The sequence below is a fragment of the Balaenoptera physalus genome (genome assembly GCF_965194825.1).
Source record: "Balaenoptera physalus genome assembly, chromosome: 20".
NCBI classification, from domain to species: Eukaryota; Metazoa; Chordata; class Mammalia; order Artiodactyla; family Balaenopteridae; genus Balaenoptera; species Balaenoptera physalus.
In genome coordinates this window covers 16,270,001-16,292,157 of record NC_138901.1, presented here as the reverse complement: position 1 = coordinate 16,292,157, position 22,157 = coordinate 16,270,001, and the positions used below count along the sequence as shown (strand labels likewise).

The 22,157-nt window shown below is 48.4% G+C and overlaps 1 protein-coding gene across 2 annotated transcripts; it reads left to right on the top strand.

Annotated features, from left to right (window-relative positions):
* The first annotated feature begins 3,530 nt into the window (after positions 1 to 3,530).
* On the top strand, positions 3,531 to 14,464 carry MYL4 (myosin light chain 4). 2 transcript variants are annotated; one of them, XM_082443307.1, is made up of 7 exons: positions 3,531 to 3,736; positions 6,623 to 6,650; positions 10,877 to 11,026; positions 12,486 to 12,659; positions 13,145 to 13,222; positions 13,793 to 13,837; positions 14,278 to 14,464. In XM_082443307.1, exons 1-6 carry the CDS (start codon positions 3,614 to 3,616, stop codon positions 13,819 to 13,821), a joined length of 582 nt encoding a protein of 193 aa, XP_082299433.1. In that variant the 5' UTR covers positions 3,531 to 3,613; the 3' UTR covers positions 13,822 to 13,837; positions 14,278 to 14,464. The 2 variants fall into 2 exon arrangements, with proteins under 2 accessions (XP_082299433.1, XP_082299432.1); XM_082443306.1 differs by having other exon boundaries at positions 3,580 to 3,736; positions 14,291 to 14,464.
* The last annotated feature ends 7,693 nt before the right edge of the window (positions 14,465 to 22,157 follow it).

Sequence of the window (22,157 nt, the reverse complement as noted above, 5' to 3'; positions counted from 1 at the left end):
CAGGTATCTTGATTCTCGACATAGCTCCTTCTGGGAAACCACAGCTCCCCTCTAGTAGCTTCTGAAGTGCCAGCCGCTTTTTTAGCTGGGGTTGCTTAAAGAGAATCAGAAACTGATTTGAGGAGCATCTCCTCCCCCACTGAGGTTTCAGGCAGGCAGCTTCCTCCTCTGAGTGTCGCTGACAGGCAGGCTGCTGGGCCCCAGGGACCAGTTACATGCTTTCTGAGCCACAAATATTTCACACTGTGGGTACCCAGCGGCCGCCCTTCCCCTCCCCTGTTCCCTTCCACCTCTTTCTCCTTCCTAAACCCACACCTTACAGTCAAGTTAGCCACGGCCACCTTACTCCTCCCTCCCTCCTGCGGGCCCCTCTCCTGGTGTTCCTTCCGGGAAACCTGAGACACCAGAGCACACCTCTAGCTTCCTCTGGCTTGGAAAACAAAGTGAAATTGACAGCTATGATTGTTTCCTATATGCCAGAGATGGTTTGTGGTGTCTAACGAACATTATTTCATACAAATCTCACAACAACTTGAGAAGGAAATGTGTACTGTTAAAGGTCCTGAGGGTCCTGGGCCCAAGATTTAGAAATGGCAAAACCAGGATTCAGACCTATGCTTGTCTGCCTCTAAAGTCCACACTCTTTCCATGTTTTCAGATCCCCCAGCCCCATTCTGCGTTCCCAGTTTTCTAACCTCAGAGCTCTGTTCCCAAGCAGTCTGGATATTTTGTTTCGCCTTAGAATTAAAAAAAAAAAAAAAAAAAAGAGGAGAAAGAAGAAAGAAAGAAAAAGAAAAGAAAGGAAAAGACAGAGTTACAGCTGCCTGTCTTTTGGGGATCATATTTCTTCATAGAATGATTAGAATACCTTGTTTTTCTATTCAACATCTCATTCACTGGTTATTTTTGAACTTTTAAACCATGGAACTATTTCTTACGAAATGACCATGGGACCTCCAGTATATAAAACACCTAGGAGTGGTGCTGTTTGAAGTGGCAGGGGATAGAGGAGCCCCAAGACCTGGCCCCTCTGTGTCCCTGACAGCCAGAAGCAAGCTAAGGAAGCCTTAGGTGTCTGTTGAACACACTGAAAGCTCCTGATTATCTCTCACTTTAGAGATGAGGAAGCTGGGGCCCAGAGAGGGGAAGCGACTGACAGTCAGAACTAGTAGTGTCTGGCTCTCGCAGCTTCTGGCCTGCAGCTTTCTACACTGTGGGTATCTCTGCACCTCGTCCAGGAAGGGGATGCGGGTGGGGGTAGAGAAAGAGGGGAGGCTGGGCTTCCTCTTTCCTCCTTCCTCATCACCAACATACTGAGCTCCCAACCCCCTTGGGGAAGGAGGTAGTACTTCCCCAGGAAGAATACTGAAGAGTGGAAGCAGAGGCATGCGGGAGCAGGGGACAAGGAGTCGGAAGGAAGAGAAGGCTGGAGAGGGGAAGGGGGAAGGGGAAAAGAGCCAAGGAGCTGCCGGACCAGCCCAGGACCAGGACTGGCCTAGGGTTTGCGTCCTGGTCTTGCTCTAGGGTCCCCCTGGGCAAGACCTGCCCCCCTTTCCTGCCTCAGTTTTCTTTGAAGGCTTCTCTGCTCACCAGCGGTGAGAGCACGTATAGGGTCCAGGACGGGCAGGGTGGGGTAGGAGCACCGCACACGAGCAGCCGGGCTTAGCTGGCGCAGCTCCGCCTGTAAAGAGCTGAACGTCTCGCGGTAGCTCCGAAGTCTCCTGGGCCTTAGATTCCTCACCTGTCACACCAGACGGGATGAGACGATCTCTAAGGGCCCTTTTGGCTCTGAAAAATGTGGGACCTGGAGCCTGTGCTTAGGGAACCCAGAGAATGGGCAGATGTGGGCTCCACGGCACCAGGCGTTCTGTGGTCTAGCAATCTTGGGGGTTTTTTTGGGTTTTTTTTAATGTATATTTTTAAGTCTTTATTGACTTTGTTACAATATTGTTTCTGTTTTATGTTTTGTGTTTTTGGCCGCGAGGCATGTGGGATCTTAGTTCGCCCACCAGGGATGGAACCCTGCACTCCCTGCATTGGAAGCTGAAGTCTTAACCACTGGACGGCCAGGGAAGTCCCTAGCAATCTTGTTTTATGGGAGAGGAAAGTGAACCTAGAAAGGCAAAGTGACTTTTCTGCTTCTCTCAGCTTTATTTCTCTTCAACCTCTGAAATGTAGAGCCATACAATTCAGTTCAAAGCAATTCTATGCAGTGGAGAAGCTTTTTGTTGTTGTTTTTCTGAACATTTTTTTTTTGACTTTCAACTTTTTAAAAAAAAAATAAAAACAGTACATGCTCGTTGTAAAGACTTCCAGTAATACAGGAAGTGAAAAAAGTAAAAACTGCAAATTGCTGTCATCCTCCTGTCCTTACCCTTTGTGTCCTTAGGGGTGTTTCCTGTTAACATTTTAACGGTATTCATCCTGACCTATCTGATGAACCCACAAATATATATGTGTCCCCACCCCCGCCATGGGATTATAATATCAATGATTCAGGCACAAACTTTAGAATCAGACACACCTGGGTTCTAATCCCAGTTTATAGCTAATTAGCTGAGTGGCCTTGTTACTTGACCAGTTTTAGTTTCAATTTCCTCATGTGTAAAATGGGAGTAATAATATCTACCTTATAGGACTGCAGTGAAGATTTAAGGAGATTTTGTGTGAATGGCACTTAACTACCAGTGCCTGATACACAGTAAGTACTGTACACACACACACACACACACACACACACACACACACACACGCACATCCAGGGGGCACAGAATGAGCTAGAGGTACAGTATATAAAAATGAGACCCAAGTTTCCTGACCTTCAGTCTCATTGACTTTCAGCCAACCTCTCTGCTTCTCACCCTGGCTCCACTGGGCACAAGTTATGTGCTCAATATCTGTTGAATGAATGAAGCTGTGGGGTGGACCCAGGGATTTGAGGTCTGTGGAGTTCCCGGGGAGCCTGCTCTGGGAGATGCAGGGCTTTACCCGGTGGACTGGGAGGGTGTGGGACAGTGTGAGCTGTCCGGACCAGCTGTTGCTTCAGGGTGCCAGGCCGGAGAGTTGAACCTCAGGGCAGAGCTGAGGCCCCAGAGTGGCTCTCAGCTTAAAGGATCTTGGCTCAAAAGGAATGTGCAGTGGGCTGCCTCTGTTCAGGAGGGACTAAAAAAAGCCTCACCCTCCCCTGGGCTTTGTGTGAGGATTATCAACTGCTCAAGTCAGCTCATCTCTCTGACTGGACTCTGGCATTTTTGAGAGGGTCTGTTTCCCTGGCCCCTCTGGGTGTCCACTGATTGGCAGGAAGGGGTCAGCCTGACCCAGAGGTGGAGGTCATGAGGAGTGTGAGGTGTGGGGGGAGGGGGAGGGGGAGGGGGAGGGGGCCGGTAGCCCCAAACCTGGTGACAATGCACAGTTGTCAGCTGTACCCTGCTGGTGTTTCTTCCTTTTATAGTCAGCAGCAGTTGCTCTTGCGATCACCCAGCCCCTCCGTGGGGGCTCCTGCCCAAGATAAAAGGGGCGGGAGGCAGCCCAGTCTCCCGTCTCATCTCCTGGGCGCCGCATCTCTTGATTCCTTCCTAGGTCCCAGCTCTGCGGAAGAGCCCAACAAGACAACATGCCTCCTAAGAAGCCTGAGCCTAAGAAGGAAGCGGCCAAGGTAGCCTCAGCCCCAGCCCTGGCCTCTGCCCCACCTCCTGAGCACCACAAGGAACCTGCCTTTGATCCCAAGAGTATAAAGGTAAGTGAGCCTCAGCCACTGGGATGGGGGTGGGCATGACATTCAGGGTCCTCTTTGCTCTGGAGCTCAGGGATCTCCTTCATGGAGGCTGGACCGCGGTGAGGGCTGCGGTGTCCATCCCCCACTCACAGTCCCATGGGGCGTGGAGCAGGTGCTGGGGCTGGTGAGGGCTATTTTGGATTGCAGGCTTTTCTGCTCTGTCTGAGGAAGCCCTGCTCTGTCATCCCAAATTTGCCCAGCAAAGTTGGGAATGGCAGGGAGGTACAACCAACCAACCACCTAAACTTTCTTTAAGGCACTGTGGGGACCACCATAGTGAAGTAAAAAAGACTGTGTGATTTCTTATGGAGAACAGACACAGAATGATAACTTCCGGTGTAACTGGGAGTAGGTGATATAAAGAGCGAGGGAGCCCTGCTCTCTGGGTGCTGGGGTCTGGGGAAGGCTTCACCTGCAAAGACCCTTGCACTGGGTGGGTGGTGAGGGCAGGGAGGCCCTAGATAAGATGAGAAGAGCCTGCTTCTCTCTCCTCTTCCCCACCCAGGTGGACCCCTCCTTCTGTGCCCTTAGCCTGGGCTCCTATCTGGAGCATGCAGTGGCCTAGCCTAGCCCAGGCCGAGACCCTCTCTCTAACCTGGTGTGGGAGCTGGGCCAGGCTCCCTCTGCCGCCGCAGCCCTATTCCCTCTCTGCCCCACCGCGCTCCCCTCGCCCCGAAAGGCCCCTCTCCTTGGAGCTGGTGTAGACCCTGCCTACTGACTCAGTCATTTTAGGCCTCCCAGCTATCTGGCCCAGCTGCTTAAGGAATGGAACAGGGAGGGGATGGGCCAATGAAGGAGGGGGTCAGAGGCCTCTGGAGACTGAAGCAGTTTTAAGCTTTGGCACCAGAATGTAAGAGGTCAAGTGGCTACTGGTATGAAGGGCTATTAATAGCAGGTTGGGAGTGGTGGGCCCTTGGGTATATCAGCCTCAGGGCAGGGCTGGGGGTGGTGAGGAATCAGATCAAAATTAGAGCTCAGGACCTGGTTCTGTGACAAAGAGGAAGAGAAACTAGCCCCCAGAGCTCTAACTGGATGACCCTCCCTGGCTCTCTCAGGATACTTCCTAGTACCCACAGCCCTGGGAGACCCTGCCACTGTGCCCAGAACCCTGGGGGTGATCTATGGTAGTCCCTACAAGGGGCGGAATTTAAGCAGAACTGGCTTGGCCAAGAGATGGGACATTCTGGGGAAACTGAGGCACAGGGTAAGACCTTGAAAGTGCCTGAAGGTTTTCTAGGTCATACATCGCTCCCTCTCTGGGCAAAGCCTAGCAAGAAAAGCTGACGATCTCCCCCTTCAGGAAACCTGGATTTCTGATTTGTTCTGATAACGCACTGTTCCCGTCGGACAGCCTAGTCTGGACAAGAGCTGCCTAGTGGTATCATCCGAGTTCCTTCTCTTTGGCCTCTCACTTCCCTCCATCCACCCACCTTCCCCAATTTCTCACATCTGGTTGCAATTCTCTTTTCCATGTCTGGATTTTCCGGTTCTGGGAGTTGTTGAAATTGCTTGAAAGTGGAAAAAAAAATTAGGTATTTTTCATGAAGACTATTTTCACTATTATTATACTTTACCCAGTTCCTTTGCTTAGAAGATTCTTTGCTCAAAAATAGAGCAGGGGAGGGAGGGAGGGAAGAAAAAAAAAAAAAATAGAGCAAAAGTCAACTTAAGCCCAATGTGTGTGGTTATGACCATATATTCAGATGTTATGTTGTTATACTAATTTCTCTTACAATGTTTAATCCTGGGGCTTAAAGCATCGCAAAGTAAGGCAAACTGCACCGTTCCCCAGAGGGTTCATTCAAAGCATCCTTTACCCCATTTAGGGGGTTTATTTAACTTTCTGACGAACCCTCCCCTACTCCTTCGGCAAAGTCCATTCCTGGGCACAGCCAGTTCTCTTCCCAACACGGTGTAACCCCTCTCCTGCTCTCCTAGCTCGTTCCGGCCACCTCCAGTGGTCCTCATTAACGAGGTCAGTCTCGGATGGGCACAGAGCAGCAGAATCAAGACTAGGAATGGTGGCACACAAAGAAGATGCTCCAGGATTGGTTACCACCACCAGCGGAGAGGGGATTTGAGGGGGTGGTGGTGGTGGATAAGGACCGTGAAGTAACATGCAAGATCCTAAATTAAAATAATGACTCATGCTTGTTCATTGTCATTCATCTTCAGAGCCTTCCACCTTCTTCTTCTGTACTCAGATTTGAATTTAGGGGGGAAAACCCAAACTTTACTCCTCTCAACAAATATATTTTGAGTGCCTACTCTATGCCAGGCATTTTCTGGCAAATCCCCTGCCCTGCCAGGACCCTGGCTTCACGGAGTCACAGTACACATAAAGGCATGACAGGAAAACAGGAAGCATCCAGGGCCCGCCTGAGAGGGATGTGTGCCGAAGGAGGGGCTGGGATGGAGGGGGTGAGGGAAGGCTTTGTTGAAGGAGGTGGGTTGAAAGTCAGCATCAAGTAGAAAGGGGAGAGACTGAAGGGGTGGATGCGAGGGCTGTTTACAGCCGCTGGGACGGAATTTACATTCGACCCAAAGGAATTATAATAGGGAGTCAGTGTGGGGTCTAGAGTTATTCAGAGTGTTTCTCTTTCCCTCTCATTTGGAGCCATCACTTAACAAGTGGTGCTGAGAGAGCTTTGGAGGCTGCATTATTTGACAGCCTGTCAGTTGTGGCCTAGTTGTCAGGAGGCCGGTGTTTGACTCTCAGCCTGTAGTCTCCTTCCGTCCTCATCAGTGTCTGCTGGAGGTGACCCGATTGCTGCGGAAGCCGCTTCTGCTTCCCTTTGGAAGGCTTTAGCAGTCCCAGCCCTCATTCCTCTGTGTTTCTCTCCACAGATAGACTTCACTGCTGACCAGATCGAAGGTGAGTACTAGCAACCCCACCTATCCCACCACACTCTCTCTGTTGCGCTTCCTGGGGAGGAGTTGTTGTCACCACCATAATAGTAATCACCACCATCACAATCACCATCATCACTGTCACCACCATCACCATCACCATCATCATCATCATCATTGCAAACCCGTATTTGAGTCAGGGTACACAAAGGCGTGACTGGAAAACAGTTATGCAAAATAGCAAGTATAAGTGTGTTCTCTGCTCACTTTCACCTACTACATGTTATTAGTTAAGCACTTTACGTGGATTAGTTTTTTTAATTCTCACCGCAACCCTGTGAGGTGGGGACTATCACCACCCCACTTTACAGGTGATAAAACTGAGGCACAGAAAGGTTGGGTGGCTTGCCCAGTCTCACACAGACAGTTGGTGGTGGAGCCAGGATTCTAACTCAGGCAATCTGATTCCAGACTTGAGTTCTGAACTACTCTGCCAGACTGCCTGGAACATAATAGATGCACAACAAAAATGCCTTTTTTTCCTCCATTCTATAATCTCCTATCCAAGATATTTAGAAGCCCTCATTTCTGGTTTGTTATTGGAAAGCCCTCCTTAGGTTACCAGCTCTCTCTCCCTGCATCCTGAACTCTGCCAAGATGCTCACCCCCTAATGGTGGCAGGACCAGCGGTGACTTGAGGGCGCCCTAGTGCACCTGTGATCTCCATCAGCCCTTCTCCATCTTTGATGAAGACAATTTGTTTTCTCAACTTAATATAAATATTATTAAGGTAGCTTCAAGACAAGCCTCGAGACCTCCCGCCCTCCAACTTAATTGTTGCCCCTCAGCCCTATCCTTTGATAAAAAAATATATAATGTTAAACCAGTATGTATGTATGTATGTGTAAAGTTTATACAAATTCAGTCATGTGGTGCATACTGTCCTGCATCTTTTATTTAATATATATTTGGGTTTAACAATGTATAACATAGTACGTATTATTTAATAATATATTTAAATATCTTTTTATATTTAACACCAACAGTTCTACCTCATTCTTTTAAACAGTTATATAGATTCTCACACGTGGATGCACCTTTTAATTCAATCAGGCCCACATTGATAGACCTTCAGGTTGTTTCCAGTTGGGGGAAATAATGCTTTCCCCAGGGGATCTACCTAGCAATGAGTCAAAGGATATGTGCATTTTAATAGTTATTGCCAAGTTTCCCTCCAAAAAAGTGATGCCAGTTACCCACCAATAAGGCATGAGAGATGGCAGATGCAATTTGAAACAAGTGAACTGAGTCCGACTCCATTTTTGCAATACCCTGTGGACGCTCACTTTCCATCAATACTTTGTAGTGCTGTGAAATTCTTAAAATAAATTTTAATGCATTTTAGTTAAATATATACTCAGTGTATATACAAACACAGTGGTACCCATGAGGACTAGAAAATCAACTAATGATAAAAAATTTTCATTTCCCAAATGGGAATCCTGGTCAAAGCCAACTGAGACAGCTGGTTGCCTCTTTTCTCTGTGAAGATTTTCAGGGCTGGGGCCTAACTCATTCCAGCCTTTCATCCCTCTGACTTTGAAGGCATTGTTCCTTAGGTTGGATTGGAATTGTTTTTGCTTTAATTTTATCCCTATCTCTTCATTTGCTCTTTGGTGAAACTGAAGATGGTTTTCTCCTGCTGTGCTGGAAAGAACGTTATCTGCAACCAGGAGACTTTGATATTAGCCCTAAATCTGCCACTGTTGGCCATGAGACTGAGAGCAAGTCACTTCTTTAAACCTGGATTTTCTTATCTGCAAAGTGAGGGTATTTGGTTCTTTTCAATTCAGAAATTCTGTGACTCTATTCAGCATCTTCTAGATACTCTCCATCTATTTGAAGATAGTTATCAAATCCCTTCCTAGCTTTATGATCTCCAGGTGATATGGCTCCAATTTCTTTTATTTATTTATTTATTTATTTATTTATTTTCTCATAGGAATTAGTTTCTAAGTCCTGACTTCCTTCTCTGGTCCATATTTCCATATCCTTCTGGAAAGGGATCACCACCATTGTTCACTGCTCTAGCAGGCAGCTCCCTACTACAGATCTTTCAGAAGTTTCTTCTGGGACAATGAACTTCATCTCTCATATACCTCGAGATCACACTGGCCTTGTTTTTCTCCTAGTAGCTAGCCTAGACTTCAGTGTTTGGTTTTTATGTGCATACCAGCCTTCCCAGCAGTCGGGAACATTAGCTGGTATAGCAGGCCTCTTCCTCCTCCTCCTCTTCCTCAATTGGTTTCCTTAATAGTTGGCTGGAAGGCACATCTGCAGTGGCCTATAAATGAGGATAATAATAGCTATAGCATAAAGTCTTTGTAAAGATGAAAGGGATAATTCATGCAAAGTTATCAGCTCAGAGCCTGGCCCACAGTAAGTGCTCAAATCATAGGTCATTATTCTTGTTATTTCCCTCCTGTTCCATCCTTCTATTAAATATCATTCTTCTTTTAAGTAGAGACTCCTACTTTTATTAAGTTTGCCCTCACTCTTCTGAATGAATTAGGAGAAGATCAAAAAGTCTGAGTTCAGATTCAACTACCATATTTATTGAACAATGAATTTGTGCCAGAAGCCATGCTAATTGCTTTAAAAGTTAAAAAAAAATTAAATTGTTCTAACAAAGCTGTGAGGTCAATGCTATTCCTTTTGACAGAGGGCAAAGTTCAGTGAGGTTATGTGACTTGGCCAAGATCACACAGTTAAGTGGTAAAATTGGTATTAAACTCAGTAAGAGATTACTAACAGCATTGTTGGAGAATTTACTCTGTGTTAAGACACAGAGTTAAGGTTTTTTACGTACATTATTGTATTGTATTTGAATGAAATTTAAGGACCCTATGAGATAGGTGCCATTTATAGAAGAGAAGAGGTTTACAGAGGTTAAATATTTACTTGCCCAAGGTCACACAGCTACTAAGCAATGGAAACAGAATTTGAACTCAATTATTTACTAATTTGAAAGACATGCAGTTTTATATCTTTGAAATTCATACAAAGCCTAATAAAGAGTGGCAGGTAAATGTCTTGGGGAACCTGCTTTGATATGTGGAATGATTTGTAAATAATCCATATGCAGCATCAAAGGAAATAAGTGTTTCTAAAGTGCTTAGAGAGGATTAAAAGCAGCTTTTCTCCTAAGTAGTTCACACATTCTTCTTAGGTTTATATTGTTAATCTGCTTAGTAAACCGTTTCTTCGCGGGTAGCATAAGGTAATTTCAGTGCCATACCCAGTCCATATTATTCCCAGTGAGGAGTTGGTTGAATCCAAATTGATTAGGAATTAAGGTTCTTTGCAAAGGGCCCAGGAGTGCCTTCATTCAGCCTTGCCCCTTGGACACCTGCCCTGGAACCTTCTGGGAGTCTGGCTCCAGAGCTAGGAAATATAATAATAACCAGCATTTGTTGATTCCCTGACCACATGCTAGACACCATGCTTGGAGTGCTTTGTAATCCCCCAAGCCGCCCACACAGGTGGACACTGTATCCTTACTTAGAGCTAAGAAACAGAGGGCCCATGGGAGTTAGGAGTTTGCCCGAGGCCACCTGCGCTGGGTAGCGCTGGGGCGGGCTGACTGTTTCCACGAGGTCACCTTGTCCCGCCTGGGAGCCCCCTCTCAGCCTGGAACAGGCAGTGCTGATATTAGCTGACTTTTGAACAGGTCTTTTCACTTTGCAAAGTGCCTCCACACACTGCCACCTCCTTTGACACTCCTAGTAACTGGGAGGTGGGGCAGGGGGGGTGGTGGAGCCTTACTTTCTGTGCGTGCTCAAGGAAACTGAGACCCAGCCCTGGGCTGCTTGGCAGAGCCGAGAGGAGAACCCAGGAATCCTGACTCCTCAGCCACCGCTCTTTTCACTTCCCTGCCTCTTTCAACAGTCAGCCACCTCACCTGCAAAGGGAAGGATGGGTGGATGGGAGGGGCGGGGGAAGGGGAGACTTCAAATGATGTGACAAGGGATCGATGGAAGAGATCCCAGGCCCAGCACTGGAACAGGTCGTGGGGCTCCAGGATGCTTCTTTAGTTATCAGAAGATGGGGTGGGGATGGGTTACAGGGAGCGGCTGGGATGATGGCTGCAGGGAAATACTGAAATATTTTATCAACCACGCTGAGGCGGATCAGCCCCCAGCCACCGCCTTCGCTTGGCCCCGGGGGCTGCAGCCAGTCTTTTCTCTGCAGAGTTCAAAGAGGCCTTTTCGTTGTTTGACCGGACCCCGACTGGAGAGCTGAAGATCACCTACGGGCAGTGCGGGGATGTGCTGCGGGCCCTGGGCCAGAACCCCACCAACGCCGAGGTGCTGCGCGTCCTGGGCAAGCCCAAGCCGGAAGGTCAGCGTGGGCCTCGTGGTGTCTCCCCGCCGCCCCTGGGGCTCTCTCCCTTCAAGACCAACCTACCCTCCCCAGGTTACCCTCCTCCCATTGCTAGAATTACCTGGAAGCGCCTGGCACTTAGTTGACCCTCGAAAAGTGTGACTTGGCCTTGTTCTTGTTTTCCCCATGAGGGCGGGAGCTCCTGGGGAACAGAAGCGACATTCTACTTCTTCAGTGTCTTCCTCTGACACCGAGGGTGCCAGGGACATGGGGCAGGGAAGCTTGGAGGGAAGCTGATAACTGGCCAGCGCCCCCCTCTTCCCCACCAGCAAATTGTGGTCGAGGTGTCACAGCACTGTGCTGTCCTGTTTCTAATGATGGTTAGATCATTGAGGATTGCAAATTATTCATTTAATATAAATTAGAGCAGACTCAAGATTAGCTCTATAACGATGCTTCTTTCACTCGTTTGCATTTGATAGATTTTGGTGAATGAGAGCTTAGAAAGTGGTGCAAGTGGCAACATTTGTGAATGTCACCTGTCACCATGGCAGTCAAGTTAACAGCTGCCCTAACACACATGTCCTTCTGAGAGGACGGGGCCAGGCAGACCTGGGCAGGAGCCCCCAGCCAGGGTGGGCCATCTCTGGAAGCTTCCTGGGCCCCATTTTGGCTCTACACCCTTCCTTGGTTCTGGCCCCTTCCCCTCCTGCTCTTGCTGGTGAAGACACCGATGGGGGGTGAAGGATGTGGGCCAGAAGGGCCAGAGGACCAGGAGCCTACCGGTGTCAGCAGGGCTTCTCAGAGGTCGAAAGATATCTGGGCACTTCCACTGTGGGAGGTTCCTGGGTTATAAAAGAAAGCAATGCCAACATTTGGGGTATTTAAAAATGGTTTACCTCTATTAAATTAAAGCTCTTAACACATGGCAATGTGGGAGAAGGGTGCTAGTCCCACAGGAGTCACACATTTTTAAAAATGACTGATTCAGAGTTGCTCCAGGCAGTGTGGTCTAGTGATGGGACCCAAATTTGGAGTTATGCAGAATTTTCTTTTTGCAATTTTGTCAGTTTACCCTTGTGACTGGGAGTCTATCACGTGTCAGAAGTCTAAGTTGTGAATGTGAGGCCTGCACTGTGTGGCCCTTGGGGCCCCTCACATCCTACTGCTGCCACCTCAGCTCCCTGCCCCGCTGGCCACCTGGAGCTCAGAGGTCTGGGTGGAGCCACAGTCCCTCTTCCCTCCTGCCCTAGTCCTTTCACTGAGAGGAGTGCCCAGAGCCAGCTCCTGCCTGGCTCCCGGGCCTCTGAGCCCTCCGGGATTGCTGACGGGGTGCCCCACCCAGAAGTGGCGGCGGCTGAGCTCTGGGTGCTGCCAGGGACGGGCTAGCCTGGCAGAGCCGGGTGAGACCCCTCCTGACCCTCTGCTCCCTCGAGCTCACGTCGAATCCCCTTTCCTTCCCCGTCCCCGCCGCAAGAGATGAATGCCAAGATGCTGGACTTTGAGACGTTCCTGCCCATCCTGCAGCACATCTCCCGCAACAAGGAGCAGGGCACCTACGAGGACTTCGTGGAGGGGCTGCGCGTGTTTGATAAGGAGAGCAACGGCACGGTCATGGGCGCCGAGCTTCGCCACGTCCTCGCCACCCTGGGTATGCCAGCTGGGCACAGGTGGAGCCCGAGGGCAGGGGGAACAGAGGCGTGGGAAGTGCCCGAGTGGCATATGTTGGGGAGACACGGGGGTCCCTGCGTCCTGAGGATCACATCCTGATCCAGGCCTGTCTTGCTTCCCCAACTGGGTTTGCTCAGCAGGGTGGGAAGGAGAGGAGAGCAGGTTGGCCGAGCAGGGGTGAGGCCTGAGAGGTAGGACCAAGGGCTCCTGTCCTTGTCTTTGCCTCAGTCACTGGGGCCCTGGTCTGCTCACCCACTGGTGGCTGTAGCCAGAGGGAGAGACCTTGGGAACTAGGAAGGGCCTTAAGACCCTTGGCTCCACCCTCCAAAGCCTCTGGGGGAGCTTTGGTATTGCCACTTCCTACATCCAGGAAGTCTTGAGCCATCAGACTCAAGGGGGTGCTTGGGTTTGGCCTGTGCCTCCTTTGCCCAACTGTAATTAAGTGCCCACTGCCTCCCGCCCCAGGAGAGAAGATGACTGAGGCTGAAGTGGAGCAGCTGTTAGCAGGGCAGGAGGATGCCAATGGCTGCATCAATTACGAAGGTATCGGCTCATGCTGCGCTTCCCCGGTCACGCAGAGATGGGGGGTTGGGTACAGTTTGGGCTGGGCTGGGCTGCAGAACAGAACAGATGCAGGAGCTAGGGAATATGTGCACCCCATGGGCTTTGGTGAGCTCCCAGTGGATATTGCTCTTTTTCTATCCTGGGAGTGAACATTATGGCGTAATGGAAAGGGCATGGATTTCGGAGATAGCTCTGTGATATACCAGCTGTGTGACCTTGAGCAAGTCACTTACCTTCTCTGAGCCTTGGTTTTCTCATCTGAGCAATGGGGTGATGCTGGCCCCTTTCCCAAGGTTGTGGGGATTGGCAGAGATAATGTAGCTCATTTCATCTGTGTCAAGTACCAGCACAGAGAATGGACACAGAGCAGTGGTTATGTCTCTTACTTCCTTCCACCTTCTCCCCATCAACCGCAAATGGGGGAAAGAATCATGGTCTGAAGAAAGGGTATTGGGAAGGTTTGAGGTCAGGCGGTATAGAGCAGGGAGAAGAGGTTTAAGGGGCTGAGAGAGGCCAAGTGCAGTGGCTGATTTCCATCTTCTTTCCCAGCCTTTGTCAAGCACATCATGTCTGGGTGAAGCAGACCCCTCCAGGGTGAGTGCAGCCTCTCCTTCGGGGTCCCTCTGGGGCCCCACAGGGCACTGCAGGGGGCGGAGAACAGCCTGGCCCCGCCCATCAGTCCCCTGCCCTCTTAGTGCTCCTGTCACCTCCTGCCCTGCCCCCTGCCCTCCCTGGTCTTTGCACCTGACCTTGACCTTCATCAGTCACATCCTCCTGCCTCTTCTGGGGTCTCTCAAGGCAAGACCATTCCCTCAGGAGGGGCCTCCTGTATAGGCTCCTGTGTGTGAGGAGCCAGGTCCCAGGTGCCCTTGACCCTGTTCCTCTTTTCTCCTTTCCCTGACCACCCCCTGCGCCCTCCTGCCCAGGCTTGGTGCCGTCCTGGTAGGGGTGGGGTCTGTGATCAGGGGCTGGGGTATGGAGAGTGAGGTAGAGCCCTCTAGTATATCTAGAGTATATCTCACTAGTATATCTAGTGCTTTCTTTCAGGTGCCTGGCCCATGGCCTTAGCCCAGGTGAGTTAACGAGAGGCCCAGAGTGACTGAGCTGGAGTTGGAGTCCTGGACTCTCCACTGCACCGCAGCCCCGAGGACCTCATGGGCCCATAGCCCTCCCCGTAAATAAACAGCTCCGGCAAGGCTGTGCCGAGTTCCCTGATTCCAACCAGTCTCTGAGTTGCTTTTTTAAATGAATTAACTAGTTGAGCTGGGTTTTTGTGAGTCTGTGTGATAATGTCACCTGAGGCCTCATGCATATTCCTCAGAGAAATGAGCAGTGTCTGGGAGCTGGGGGACAAGGGCCAGAGCCCAGAGATCTAGAAACATGAAGGCCAAACCATGAGCAGAGAGCTCAGGAATGGCCTGCAGTTTGAGGAGCTGTAATCAGGAGGAGTTTCATTTCCTTCCAAGGTTCACTCTCCACCTTATGTCCCGTCCAGGTGACAAATAGGAAGAGGGCCACCTGAGCCCTGGGGATACCAAGGACTCCTCAAATAGTCCTTGCTTCTTCTTCTTTTTTAAAAACATTGTGGTAAACAGGGGGAAGGGTTGGGGGGAGGGATAGTTAAGGAGTTTGGGATTGACATGTACACAATGCTATACTTAAAATGGATAACCAGGGACTTACCTGGCGGTCCAGTGGTTAAGACTCTGACCTTCCACTGCAAGGGGCGCGGGTTCGATCCCTAGGGAACTAGGATATTCTGCATGCCATGCAGCTCAGCCAAAAAAGAGAAAAAGATAACCAACAAGGACCTACTGTACAGCACAGGGAACTCTGCTCAATATTATGTAACAACCTAAATGGGAAAAGAATTTGAAAAAGAATAGATACATGTATATGTATAACTGAATCACTTTGCTGTACACCTGAAACTAACACAACATTGTTAATCAACTATACTCTGATACAAAGTAAAAAGTTTTTTAAAAAAAAAGAAAAAAATTGTGGTAAAATACACATAATATAAAATTTTCCATCTTAACCATTTTTAAGTGTACAGTTCTGTAGTGTTAAGTGTATTTACATTGTTGTGTAACCAATCTCCAGAACTTTCTCATCTTCTGAAACTGTAACTCTATATCCATTAAACAATAAATCCCCATTTCCCCCTCTCCCCCATCCCTGGCAACTGTCACTCTACTTCCTGTCTCTATGCATGCATTTGACTACTCTAGACAGCTTATATAAGTGGAACCATACAGTATTTGTCTTTTTGCGACTGGCTTATTTCATTTTGATAATGCCTTCAAGGTTGATCCGTGTTGTAGCAAGTGTCAGAATTCCCTTCCGTTCTAAGGAGGAATAGTATTCTACTGTATGTGTGCAGGTACCACATTTTGTTTATGGTCCTTGTATCTTTTTTTTTTTTGGCCACGCCACATGGCACGCGGGGTCCTAGTTCCCCAACCAGAGATCGAACCCACGCCCCCTGCATCGGAAGCTCGGAATCTTAACCACTGGACCACCAGGGAAGTCTCAGTCCTTGTATCTTGATGTGGGCCCTTTAGGTGTCTCTTCCCCTGAGAGCAAAGCTCCTGGTGCCTGATTCAGCCCTGCTTGTTCTGGGCATCTCACCGACTCCCTGCTCAAACCTAGGACTCTGTACCCAGGACTCTGGGAAAGTGTCAGGGCTTCAGAGGGAGCACAGACCTCAGGCTGGGAGGGCAGGGGAGTGCGGGGAGGCAAGTGGGAAAAGGAGGAAGACAAGAAACCAGAGGCTGGGAAGAAGGAGAAAGAGCATGTAATGAAATTAAAGACACACATGTGAGGGGACTTCCTGGGGACTTCCCTAGTGGCACAGTGGCTAAGAATCCGCCTGCCAATTCAGGGGACAAGGGTTTAAGCCCTGGCCAGGGAAGATCCCACATGCCGTGGAACTAAGCCCGTGCGCCACAACTACTGAGCCTGCGCTCTAGAGCTGGCGAGCCACAGCTACTGAGCCCGCGTGCCACAACTACTGAAGCCTGTGCACCTAAAGCCCGCGCTCCACAGCAAGAGAAGCCACTGCAACGAGAAGCCTGCGCACCGCAACGAAGACCCAACACAGACAAAAATTTTTTTAAAAAAATTAAATAAAAAAAAAATAAATTAATTAAATAAAAAATTACATGTGCATGAACCTTTGAAAAATAATAAAAAAAATAAAGACACACATGTGAGCAGAACACATACCAGAGCTCAGGGGCCCAGTCACCCCTGGATGGGCGTCCCTTACAACCCTGAGAACTACCCAAGGTGGGTTAGACGCTCCTTCTCACAACCTTTCTGCTACCCTGTCAAGGCATCCAGCCACAGAATTTTGTGAAACATCTTTTATTGATAAAGATCCAGCCAAGGCTGAGATTCCATGAGCCCAAACAGGAAGTTGTCATGGGAAGCTGAGAACCATGAGCCCAAATTCAGTCTTCTCAGAATCTAAAGTCTGGCTGGGAAGATGAGATCAAGGCCCACGTGTACCTTTTCTTCCTTGAGGAGGGGCTCCAGCTTTGGGAGAGAACTGTTGAACCATAAAACCTGAGATCTTTATGTAGTTGTGAGCGGGGTTGTTGACACCAGTGGTTTTCAGACTTTGTTTCAGCTCCGTAGTCTTTTGCTCAAACTAAATTCTGTGCAGAAGCCAATGCATGAATCTGAAGGGAGCAGAGCTCCTCTGGCTGAGGAGGTGAGGGCTGGTTGCCAGCGTCTTGGAGCCTCTACCTGGGCTCCTTGGAGCACAGCCAGAAGACCACTGATTGAGTCAGACCTGCTAATTGTAACAGTGAGGAAATGGATCTTTAGAGGAGAATTGACTTACCCAAGGTCACAGCTAATGACTGATGAGCCCAGGTCCCCAGAATCCCACATTTTCCCATTTTTTGACACACACCAACCTGCCTTTGAAATTTTTTCCAAGTTAAGCTCTTGGGAGTCTTCTCTCTTGTTTGCATCCTACCATTCTGCCTGCTCCTTTTTGACCTTACTTATTTCTCCTTTTTATTTTTATTTCATTTCATTTATTTTATTTTTTTGGCCGTGCCGTGTGCCTTGCAGGATTTCAGTTTCCCAACCAGGGATTGAACCCGGGCCATGGTAGTGAAAGCCCGGAATCCTAGCCACTAGGCCACCAGGGAACTCCCCATTATTTCTCCTTTTTAAAAGTCACCCTCCACAACTTGAAATGCTAGCATTCGTCCTCAGTGTTGGGGCCTTGTCAGGTTTTCCCCCCTCCTTCCCTTCCTCCCTCCCTCTCTCCCTCCTTCCCTCCCTTTCTCCACAAAGTATTTGTTGTCCCCTGTATACATTTAGGAGGAATTGGAGTTAAGCTCCCAATGATTAAAAAATGAAAGTGTTTTCCCTGCCAAAGTAGCTTATCATCCAGTTAAGCAAGGACATAAGCATCAGGGCACTAACTAGAGAATGATCATCACAACAACAGCAGGACAACTTCATCTACGCAACACAGTGTAAGTTCCAAGGGACCTGCACAAAACAGAAGGAAGTGAGGTGTGACAGGGATGATTTTCCTTGGTGGGCTTTAAGTGAGACCTTAAAGGAGAAGATGCCCCAAGTCTGCTGCTCAGGCTCAGAGGATTACTGACTCATTGGACAGACACTGATTCAGTGTCTGCCGTGTGTAGAGCACCGGTTTGGGCCTTGAGGATACACTGAACCAGACAGACATGGTCCCTGCCCTCATGGAGCTTACAATCTAGTGGGAAGACAGACATTAAATAATTGTATCATGTGACAGATAACAGCCAACATTTATTGAAGGCAGTATCAGTTATGAGTATATTGATATTTGGCTGTGGGTTATGGAGACCAAAAGACAGCAGCTTATAAGACATGAAAGTGCGTTTTCCCCTCCCACTGATGTCCGGAGGTTGGCAGTCTAGGGCTGGGTGGCAGCCGCTCTGCACGAAGTCCTCAGGACCTAGGCTCCTTTTATCTTGTGACACTGATGTGTGGCCTCTATTCGTGGTCCATGATGGCTGCTCCAGCTCAGCCACCTCATCTCCTGAGGGAATAGCTCACCAGGTTTCCTACTTGGTGAACCTCCTCAGGAACTGGCATGACTTATTGGCCTCCTTATGGTGTTGGGTTTATTCATTTGAAGACCGAAGAACTCCTGTCCTCCTTGTCACCTTTTCTCTCCCCCAGCCTCTTCCTGCCCGGCCCATCAGTAAGGCTCAGCACCGCCCCATCTGGGAAGAGGTATGGGTAAAAGGTGAGCTATTTCCAAGATTTTCTTTGACTGGACTGACTTCCAATATTTCAAACCAGGACTCAGACCATGTCTTAGTCTGCTTGAGTTGCTATGACAAAACGCCATAGACCAGGTGGTTTCAATAACAGACTTTTATTTCTCACAGTTCTGGAGGCTGGACGTCTGAGATCAAGGTGCCAGCATAACTGAGTTCTGGTGAGAACTCTTCTTGGCTTCCAGATGACTACCTTCCTGCGGTATCCTCACAGAGAGAAAAAAGAGGAGAGAGAAAAAGAGAGACAGACAGACAGACTAATCCCATTTTGAGGGCTCCACCCTCATGACTTCACCAAAACATGATTACCAAAGTCTTTAGCTCCAAGTACCATCACATTGGAGATTGGGGGCTAGGGCTTTAACATATGAATTTTGGGGGACACAATTCAGTCCCATAGCTGACCATGTAACTTATAGGAATAGGGCTGCTCCCACTGTGGTCCCTTCCACCACCCTGTGGGGTGACTGACTGTGGACCTGAGAGGATAGCACTATAGGAGGTTGAGTAAGGGCGGGAGGAGGAGGCGAAGGGGTGTCCCAGCTCTTGGGTGGATTGAAGGAGGGCTCCAGCCTGGAGCTAAAGATGGCGTGAGTCCTGACAGGGTGATGGCAAGTGATGGGACATGAGACAGCTGCTTTTGTGGGGGGAAGATGACTGAACATGCCCATAGGCTGAGCTTCCTGCCTCCCGGGGATTGGTACAGTAAACATGGGCCCTGGTGCAGCTGCCTTCCCACCCTAGACCCTGCGGACAAATGTCGCGGAGAGCTTTCTGCTCCATGTCAGAGAGGATGGGTAGTTTCCTTTAAAGTTCCCATTGTCAGAGGGAATGAGCCAAGGCAGGAATAGAGAGGAGACTTACGCTCTCCCCACTCAGCTCCTTTCCTTTGCAACATTTAGCTAAGTGCCATCAGGTGTTTGGCGTCCTCTACAAGCTCTCTTTGGTAGCTAGGGCTTTTAAGGTAGAATGTATGCTGGTGACTGCTGGTGGTGCAATATCTGCCTCATACCACTGGATGGTACAATTGCAGCATCATGCTTGCAAAGGACACCCAGGAGTGGGAATTAGAGAAAAACTGATTCCCAGCCTGGGTTGGAAGGAACCTTCGGAAGTCACTTGGTCCATCTCTATGCCTTCAGAAAAATGGAGGTTTTATTCACTTTCAAAGACTCGCAACTATTAGTGAGCTTGCTTCAGTGCCTCCACAAAGGTTTTGCAGTGAGGGGTCAGAGAGAGGACACTGTCTGGACACGTGGAAACCTGGCATATGGACCAGCTGTGCTCCTAAGCCACATCACACTCAGCTTCCGATCCACAGGTTGAAAAATAAGGAAGTTGATTAGATCATCTTTAATATCCTTCCCAGCTCTCTGATATGGGTCATTTAGCACTCAACTAACTACTCGCTGTACTCAGCTCTAGTCCATTTGTTTTATTTTCACCCTGTGTGTATGTGTTTAGAATATTAAGTGGTAGAAAGCATTCATTCAAAATAACTATGGAGTGCACAGTTGTAGGTGCTTTGGGAGATAAAAAGCAAAGTCGGGCTTCTCTGGCGGTGCAGTGGTTAAGAATCTGCCTCCCAATGCAGGGCACACGAGTTCGACCCCTGGTCTGGGAAGATTCCACATGCCACAGAGCAACTAAGCCTGTGCGCCACAACTACTGAGCCTGCACTCTAGAGCCCGTGAGCCACAACTACTGAGCCCATGTGCCGCAACTACTGAAGCCTGTGTGCTTAGAGCCCGTGCTCCGCAACAAGAGAAGCCACCGCAATGAGAAGCCCTTGCACCACAACGAAGAGTAGCCCCTGCTCGCCACAACTAGAGAAAGCCCGCGCGCAACAATGAAGACCCAATACAGCCAAAGATAAATAAATAAATAAATAAATATTTTTTTTAAAAGTTGGAAAAAAAAGAAAGGAAAGTCACTCATGGTCTTTCACTCCATGAGTTTATACTCTATGGAAGTAAGAATGATCTACAGGTGAAAAGTTAAACTATGTTATAAGGCAAAATAGAAGAAAGGACACCAGGCAGTATGTGTCTAAGAATTGAGGGAGAGGTGTGTGTGGGATCATAGCCCTCGGATCTCAGGGAATGGCCAGGGAGGGCTTCGTGGAAGAGGAGTGGGATATAAATGGGATGGGATAGAAACAGACAAGAACCCGGAGAGTGTGATTCCTGACAGGAAGCACAGGGTGCCTTCTTCTTTGCCAACTGTAATCAGTCTCTGCCTTTTAGGATTTACATAAAAAGAAATAAAGAGGAATAAAAGAAGAGTGAGAAAAGTAACTGGAGAATGGGACAAGAGACAAGGAGAAGGGAAGAATGACAGAGAGAGGATGGAAGGGATAACACTCTGGAGTGAGGTGCTACCAATTCAGAGGTAGAGAAGCAAAGTTTAAAAATTCAGTGTAAGCTGGGAAAGTACTCATTCTTTTCTCCCCTAATCTTGTTGAGCCACAGAATCACAGGCTTTCAGGGTTGGAAGAGACCTCTAATTCAAACCCTTCCGTAAAAGCCCTGTAAAATGATTGTCCAGTGTTCACTTGAATACCTACCATGACACGAGACTCACTACCTCCCAAGATAGCCCACTCCATTTGGGAAAAACTATCATTTCTATTCTTCTTAGTAGGAATCTGACATTTACATCCCTGAAATTTCCATCCACTGGCCCTGGATTTGTCTTCCAAAGTGACCCAGAAAAGACCTAAGACCATTCCCCGTGATAGAAGTTGACATTTCCTCTTTTCTCAGCTCAGCACCTCCCAGCCGGTGCTTGTTCCACACTGAGATTCTTGAATCCATTTCATGTGGCCGGCTGCTGTCTAACGCATTCTATCTTGGGGCTCAGTTCCCTCTTAGCAATGTAGTTTGCCACGTTAGAGTCTGGAAAGTAATCTTCTTGACAGAAAAGACAGAACTGAGGTCAAAGAGAGGTTGGAGAGTTCTGCAAATGTCACACATGTAGCACTGAGGACTGTGCCTTTTCTGTATTCCTTGCTCTGAACCTTAGTGCAGCCGATTTTGGTTAATTTTAACATTAAAAAAATTTCACCTAGCTTGGGACTCACGCCTTCTTGGCCTTGTTCTCACAGCCCCATGTCACAGCTTTATGTTCATAATAAGCCCTTGGTTGCCCCTCCTTCCGTTTATTCTGGATAAGAACGCTGTTGAACTCTCTTTCCTCAGCTCCACCAGCCTCTTCAGAGCCCCTTCCCCACCTGTTTCCTTATTGAATTGTTTGCATTTCACTTTTGAATACCATCCATTCCTCTGGTGATAGGAACAGAGATTCTTTTTTTTTAAGCTGTTAATGTGATATATTTTTTTCATTTTAATGACACATTGTTTTCTTTCTAATTTTACAAGCAATACACGTTCACTTCAGGCAGCTAGAAAATACATAAAAGCATAAAGTAAAAAATAAGTCACCCATAATCCCCACCCCTCAGAGAAACTACCGTTAGCATTTTGATGCATTTCATTCTAGTTTATATATATGTATGTATATACATACATACATATATATATACATATGGCAAGTGCTTATCTATCTATCTAACTATAATTTAGATATAATTGACTTACAACACTATGTTAAGG

What these genes read in the sequence shown, in the direction of transcription:
- MYL4 (XM_082443307.1), top strand. Translation starts at nt 3,614, where the DNA reads ATGCCTCCTAAGAAGCCTGAGCCTAAGAAGGAAGCGGCCAAGGTAGCC. An exon ending in CACTGCTGACCAGATCGAAG is followed by an intron (nt 6,651 to 10,876) that starts GTGAGTACTAGC and finishes TTTTCTCTGCAG; the next exon opens with AGTTCAAAGAGGCCTTTTCG. An exon ending in TGGCTGCATCAATTACGAAG is followed by an intron (nt 13,223 to 13,792) that starts GTATCGGCTCAT and finishes CTTCTTTCCCAG; the next exon opens with CCTTTGTCAAGCACATCATG.